This window comes from Lactuca serriola, chromosome 9 (genome assembly GCF_051521515.1).
Source record: "Lactuca serriola cultivar US96UC23 chromosome 9, Lser_US96UC23_V15, whole genome shotgun sequence".
Lineage (NCBI taxonomy): Eukaryota > Viridiplantae > Streptophyta > Magnoliopsida > Asterales > Asteraceae > Lactuca > Lactuca serriola.
The window spans coordinates 25,331,504-25,339,302 of record NC_136416.1 but is presented as its reverse complement, the minus strand read 5'-3'; the positions used below and the strand labels follow the sequence as shown (position 1 = coordinate 25,339,302).

At 31.2% G+C, this 7,799-nt stretch overlaps 1 protein-coding gene and 1 long non-coding RNA gene across 5 annotated transcripts; one reads left to right on the top strand and one right to left on the bottom strand.

Moving 5' to 3' along the window:
* Positions 1-364: 364 nt before the first annotated feature.
* On the top strand, positions 365-1,070 carry LOC145072081 (uncharacterized). Its single transcript, XR_013690912.1, has 3 exons — positions 365-451; positions 589-707; positions 798-1,070. It is a non-coding gene; the product is annotated as an uncharacterized LOC145072081 (long non-coding RNA).
* Positions 1,071-3,058: 1,988 nt separating this feature from the next.
* LOC145073113 (uncharacterized) lies at positions 3,059-5,505 on the bottom strand. Of its 4 annotated transcripts, XM_079019674.1 has the most exons (5): positions 5,351-5,505; positions 4,593-4,644; positions 4,062-4,113; positions 3,401-3,654; positions 3,059-3,302 (listed from the first exon to the last, which is right to left on the bottom strand). In XM_079019674.1, the coding sequence occupies exons 2-5, from the start codon at positions 4,618-4,620 to the stop codon at positions 3,244-3,246; spliced, it is 393 nt and encodes a 130-aa protein (XP_078875800.1). In that variant the 5' UTR covers positions 4,621-4,644; positions 5,351-5,505; the 3' UTR covers positions 3,059-3,243. The 4 variants fall into 4 exon arrangements, with proteins under 4 accessions (XP_078875800.1, XP_078875797.1, XP_078875798.1 ...); XM_079019671.1 differs by having other exon boundaries at positions 3,059-3,654; positions 5,351-5,504; XM_079019672.1 differs by having other exon boundaries at positions 3,059-3,654; positions 4,593-4,689; positions 5,351-5,491.
* Positions 5,506-7,799: the final 2,294 nt, after the last annotated feature.

Here is a 7,799-nt window from a genome sequence, read left to right as displayed (position 1 = left end):
TCTGAAGTTGAACAACTTCATTTTCTACTTGAATGGTTGCTCATTGTTAGTTTCTTCTTTCGATTTATAATTTTTTTCCAAATATGATTTGTTGTTTTCTAACTTGAAATTTTATTTGTTTGAAAGATTTTTGCTTTTTAGGGGTTTGATTGTATGATGGTAGCTAAAAAGAAGTGAAATCATATTTTTTTTTCACATTTATATAAGGTATTATTATATGATTTTTGATATACTCTTTAGAAAAGTATTCATAGTACTATGTCTCCGGGTTCCTTTTTTTATGTTTTATATGCTTTAACTCTCAATATATCTTTGTGGATGAATCTTACTAGAGGTTTTGATTTTGGAGGCAATAGGCTACAAATTTTGATTCAACAAGATTGAGATGGAGCAAGTTTTCGGTTAAATCTACTTTAAAGCTGAACTTCTCTCTATGGATGAATGGCTACAGGTTTGATGTTGTCATGCTATATCTCCTTAAAAGTTTAAAGCTTCTCTATGTTTTTCTTATTTCCTCTTTTATATGGAAATTATGTAATTAAGCTTTTGAACATATATTTGCATGTACTTGAATATGTCTGTGTGTAGGTGGGATCGTTTCTCATTTCTCGGCTTGGTAAATCCATGCCATAGCTCAAGAAAAAGACATATACCATAGAGGATATATTAGTAATATGAAAGGATTCATGAAAGTACAAATATGTCATGTTAGTATTTGGTATTTGAAAAATATGGGGCTTATAATGCATTGATATTGAAAAATTATTAATTTTTCGTTCTTGGGGTTGTTATTGTAGGCATGTTTCCATCGGTGGAAAAGAGCTTCACAAGCACCTAGCTTGTGAATTGTGTGAAGATGTTAGAACTAAGCGGTTAGTGAAATCTCACAGCTCTAACATTCGTAAATTCCTACTTTTCAATTTCTTATATGTATGCCCATATTTATAAATGTGATTGTAGTAAGTGCAACTTTTTAAACATTATAACTGAGGTGGCCAAGTGGGTCTCTACCATAATCATGGTTATAATTCTGTTATTATCTCTAAAAAACAATACGAGTTAGTGTCTAAAGCATAACTATCTAAATATTAATTAGTAAGTCTTAAATAGTATACTTATATCTTTGAAATATGCTTTGTTTTAAAAAGACATAACAATAAATATATATTTGTTATAGTAAATTATACCATCAATAAAGATATCATTTTCTAACATTGAATTTAGTGGATATTGTTTTCATGGGACGGTAACCATGCACTCAAATATGTACATAAATATAGTAATAAAAAATGAGAATATTTTATGGTATGTTATTTTAATGTGTACATGACAGGTAGCAGAGATGTAATAGAAGGAAATGGAAGTAAGTTGTAATTTCTTGCTAATGAATGAAAGTACGTTGTTATTCATCACATTTAATTTGACGTAAATGCAAGAAATAACAACGTACTTTCTAAGTACATTGTCATCATGAGAATAAATTGAAAGTAAACTACCCTTTCTTGCTAATAAATGAAAGTAAGCTGCTATTTGCATTTATTTTGGGTACAGTGCAAGAAATAGCAAATTACCTCAAAATTAAAGTGCCCCATAATGAGAATAAACTTGAAATTAAATTACTATTTCTCGCTCATTGGCTTATTTGGCATATTTCTTTAAAATAAAATCAACGCTTTTGGGTAAATTGCAGGAAATGGCAAGATACTTAAAACCACTATTATGATTTGAAGTTGATTACATTTTCTTTTGTAAGTATAGTTTATTTTTTTGGAAATAACTCTGAAGCTTCTAATTGTTTTCTAATTTTGAACCTTCTTTTGGCCAATTTGCTCCAAGCATGTTTGTGTTTGAAAAAGCACCACAAACCAAGCGTTAGGCATGGAGTTGGAGTATGTTCTTGGGAAAATTAATGTTAAAAAATATCGTATTTGTGTGCCCTTTAAGACCAGAAGTAAAATTCTAAACAGTTTCTCTGTGTGTTTCTAAATGCTTTATTATGATGAATCATCATTTTCCTATATTTCTAAAGTACATGCTCAGGTAATTAATATTTTCGTGAGCAAGTGTTGTTTTAATTGTATGCTTTTAAAATAATTAAGCAGATGGAGGTTACATTATATCCATACAGTCAAAGCCGTACAGGCCTTCAAATAATTTGTAGAAGATATATTAATTGAGTTATGTAACTAAATCGATTAAAAAATGGAAAAGGAAAGAGTTGTTAAATTCATCAAACAATGACAAAGTATCCAATATGTCCCATGTTGTAAGAATTAAAACAAATATAAGACTTATGAGGGGATGCTTGTCTCCCCACTCTCTATGTTTATCTCAACCACCCTACTTCCGAGCCCCTATATCTCTCGGAAAAAGATGTATAAAAGACAAATTCTCACACAAAATTTTGTATTTTAAATCTTTAATGAAATAAATCAAACTCTAAATAATAAAAACTAAAACAAAATTTCTTAGTTACTTGGACCATATACATTTCGAAAACACACAATACTACATTCTACTTTCAAAAACATTTTCACATACCTTTCTTTACAAATAGATTAATAAAAAAGAAGACCACACTTACTATAAAGAATAATGTTTACAAATAAAAGATATACCTTGCATGATAATATTAATTCATAAATATCCGACTTATCATAAAACTTTAAGAACGTGATTTTGATGCCCATTCATATCATATTTACCGGTTGATTTAATCCTTCTTTGAGTTCACTTTGACCTACTTTGGTTATTGAAGTTGGCACATACCGCAATCAGACGACATCAAATAATATTTGTTAATGCATTGTGTGGTAAATGATAGAAATAATATATTTTAGATATTTGTATCAAGGCTTGAAGAAATGAGTCCATACTTATTACCTAAATTTTTCTTGGTATAATAGTGTTTGAGATTAAAAGTAAATTAACGACCAATAACTTTCTATATTATGAGTTCTTTTTTTGAAATTGATGATATATTTTTATTCCCTTTATAAGTGTTTAAATATAATATTTTGAATACGTCTTAGTGTTTTTTATGTATTAAGAGTTGGTATTTGTAATAGATAATAATTAACATAAATTAACGAGTGTACGTACAACTTGACACATCATAATGTTCCATGGTAAATTTGAAAACATTACAAGGATGTTTTGGATTTCTTGTTGGGTACCAAAAATTCTGGAGAAACGAATTCAGCCATAAACAGCAACTTCATCTCATCCCAAGTAAACGGGCGCTTATCGACTTGCATGCTTAAATTTTGGATACCTTGCCACCATCTGAAAGCCTCTCCTTCCTGTGGCAATGTGTTGAATACAAGTTTAGCTTTGTCAACCCCTGACAACGGAAAACACCCGAAAGAGTTTTCTACACTATCTATCCATTTACAAAAACCTTGTAGATCATCAAACTTCTCAGGGAAAGATGGTAGAAGAACCTTTCGCCATATTTCAACTTTATTTGGGCCGTCACCAGATTTCTTCTGCTCTACTGGCTCTGGCTTTGGCTTTGGCAGTAGAAAATATCTTTTGAAACGCTCTTCAATAGTGTGTGCACTAGTGTCCAGACCTTTGAGTGTGTTTGACATGGACTCAATATCATTCATAATTTTTTTTATATTGTTGGCCAACAAACCCAAACTATCTACGCTGAAAAATATAAACAAATGTACTTTACTTATACAACCATAAAAAGCTCAAGTGCAAAAAATAAAAAAGAGATAGTTGATAACAAATCAATTCCTTCTCAAAATTTTCCCTGATTCATTAACATATTCAGTTCTAAACCCCCTTTACAATTTTCTCACTCACACACAAAACCCTAGCAAAATATTGGAATAGAACCCTTCTTCCAATACAAGGATTTAAAAAGTTTGTTTAATAGAAAATTAATAAATATAAGGATTTAAAAAGATCATAATTTTTTTTTAAAAAAAATGGGAATTGGGCAGATATGATATTTTGATGTTTAACAAGAGCATATATATGCAATTCTCCCGCACTTTTTTATAAAACAAAAATTATGTCATTCAAAAATAATAAAATTTTCTAGAAACCTGGAGCCAATATGGTGCCCTTGATCTTGATCCATGTCTTGTGGCTCGTTCCCTGAATCAAAAAATTTAAAGTCAGTATAAAGGTTTATTTTTTTCAACACCATATTCTAATCTTGGAATAAAATTTAATCAAACTCATCCTAATAAAACCTTAATCTTCCAACCAAAGGATTTACACCTTATTCTTTCAAGATTTCCAATCGATTTATAAATATCTTTTAATTATATTAATTTTGATGATCAAATTGTAGAGAGTGATCCAAAGAGAAAGCCAGATGTCAAAACCCTAAACCTTGATGACCGATCTAGGGTGTTGGCTGTTCCATTCTCCATAAAAGAAGGCATTACTGGTGTATAAGTAATTAGAGAGTTACATAATTAACAAATCACAACTTAAAGATTTTAAATCAACTTCTTCTCTGTATATCTTTTACATTAAAGGATGGATAAGTGCTAAGTGAGTATCTATAATTCTAATTGAACATATTTAGAAGAAACTTTTGCAACAGAAACTAGCAATTGCAAACAAACCTGATCCAGTCTTCTTTTCCCCATCCATCTGGGGTTGGTTGACTTTTGAAGCCTGAATAAGAGTTCAAAAACCAAAGCCCAAAACCAATTCAACTGCCTTGTGATATACATATGGATAATTAATTCACCGGATCCCACTTAAAATTGCCCAATCATTGTTAATTATTGATGCAGACTACATATGCTTATGCTATGTATGTATACATGTACATAAACTTTTGTATTCATACTTAAGTTGTTATAAACTGACAAAATACATCTTACATAATTCTTTATGTATGAAAACTAATGTCATAATCATAGCAGCAAACATGTTCAAAAGTCAAAGGTACAAATGAGCTGAATAAAACCAATCAAGAGAGTTAAACAATACCAAACATACAGCAGATCCATGAATCAACCACATAAAACCATGGGAAAACAAATTTTACATTAGTATTCGACTTTTCTTGCCCCCCTTCAAAAGAAGCCAAACTAAGATGAAAATGAAACAACTTTGTAAAGGCATTAAAAAAAACTAACTTTTCGATCAATTTGAAACTTTTTTACGCCTAAATGTGATGCAAAATAAATAAACTTAATTTCTTCAGAGTCGATGAACCATGGAAACTTATATCAGGATGAAAAAGAAACACAGAAAACAAACCCTAGAAAATAACTAAACAAAACCATTGTCCTCGAATCGGGATCGAGATCAGTATCAGAAATCATACAGTAATGAGATTAGTAGACTCGGAAGATTGGGTTTTCACGATTACCGTTATTACGTGAAGCAATCGTCCCCTGATTTGCCGGCTTCTCCTCCGCTCTACGCTGTACCGGAACCCTAAGGTGGAGATGGATCAATTTTTATAGGTGTAACATCAAACCGTAAACTTATCCCCTGGGCCGTGGCCCATTCAACTGTGAAACAAATACCCAATCGACCAATAGCATAACTTCGACTTCGGCTCTTTTATTTGAGCCGGATGTGAGTTTACATAAATTTTTCTTGATTTTAAATAAATTCTTTGATAAAACAATAATAATAATAATAATAATAATAAGCACTTAATCACTTCAGCCTTTGCTCCAACTCTCCATTCTCACAGATGACTTAATACTTAAAGTTGTGATTAAGCCTAACAAGGTGTTTCACATAACATTGCATTTTTTGCACGTGGCTACAAAACCAATTCTTCGACTTTCATCTAGCATGCCATGAGGGGGTGTTGTTATTCACACCCAATTTATACAATGTTAAAACCATTTTACAAAAAGTAAAACCACTTTGACTTAAAACCCCAAATTGAAATGACATCCTTTTTTTCTTTACATTATTTTTTTTAATCGTAATGTTTCTACTTTCTTTAATTAGTTAAAAAAATTAGAATGATTAATAATTATTAATTATTGATATGCATATATTAAATTATCCTGAAAAAAAAGTAACTAAATACAAAAGAGAAACAAGTAATATAAAAATAAAGTATCACTTTAGCTATAAGTTTATATTTAATAATTTTCTAACTATTAACTTGGTTATTTATTTCTAAATAACTACTATATTTGATAAAACATAAATTAGATCAAAGCATAATGTTTGAAAGTTGATAACGGAATGCCAATAGGATGGTTAGTTTTAACGTTTTAAAAACGGTTTGAACCGGTTCTATCGAGAATCGGGTAAGTAATCAATCATCAACTAACATCGGTTTTATAGACAGATTCCTTATACCCTTCTTATAGATTAGCTTCATGAATTAGACATACTAACGACTCTTTCTCAACAAGTCTTCATTTCAATTACTAGGTTTTGAGGGAACCCAAAAAGGACTTTGTCACTATTAATTCAAGTATACCAATTTTAGTTATGGGCTTAGACACCTAATCCAACAATAACTAAAATTAATATTAATTATAATATCCTAGCATTTTAACCTGTATCCCCCCCCCCCACCCCCGAAAGCAGTTTGAAAATGGGGTCGTGAACTCACCGCAAAGCATGAAACCACTGATGTAGGGTAGAAATCCATGAGGCCGGAACTGTTGGATTAGTGTCTAAGTCCATAACTATTTTGGTATGTACTTGACCCGATGGTGCATGGTCCTTTTGGGTTGCCTTCACCAAAGCAACTTGATAAGATGAATTATGGAGAGAAATGATTAAATATGATTTGTTAATATATTATAAGAATAATATATTAAAGGAGAAATCATATTGTTTAATTAATATTAGTCAATAATTAATTGGTAATTAGTTTTGTGACTAAAAGAGATTAAGGGACTGGAATTGTAATTATAAGATAATTGCAATTTGGGCCATGGATTGCCTTGTATTAAGGAGTGGACGAATTCTATGGGGAAGCCCATAAGAAATCGTCCAAGGCCTTAAGGAAAGGGATCTATGGGTTGCTTAAGGCTTAAGCATCCAAATTAGGGTTTCCTTGTTAGATAACCCTAATAGCCTCACTATATATAAGACCCTTATGACCCAAAAACGTGGCTAAGCATCCTTCTAGGGTTTCACACGTTTTTGGGCAGCCTCCATCCTCTATCCTCTTCATCCTCTTGCTCTTGGTGTTTGTGAACCATTAGAGGAGTGACATTTGTGACTCTAAGCTTTCTAAAGTCAATACAAGGAGGAATTGGGATTGTTATTGCTATATAACAATCAAGGTATGATCTAAACCCTAATTATATGTTATATTGGTTATCATATTCTAGATCTAGGGTTTATAGTCTTGGATAACTTGCATGTACAATAGAGAAACCTAGATCCAAGCATTAGGGTTTGTATGAGCACATAGGATGTTCTTATTGCCAAAACCCATCAGTGGTATCAAAGTCTAGATTGGTTTCTATTGTATTGATGCCTTGTATGTTAAAAAAAATTCGATTTTTGTGATTCTGCATGATGGAATCGGCGAGTCCCACTGTGGACTCGGCGAGTTGCCCCATACTCGGCGAGTCCATGGGGGTACTCGGCGAGTTCGAGCGTCAGATGGAGCTATTTTCGGGATTTCTTGTTGTTTATCTTTGAGATACTTGCCTTTATCATAATAGATCAATATAAATCCGATTTTATGATATATATGAGTATATTCTTGATCTAATTGAAGATATTTATCAATTAATAAAATATTTGTTTCCTTATGTGATAATTGATTAATTATTTTGATTAAATTGGTAAATTATTTTACAAGATGTAACACCGAAAATTTTAAA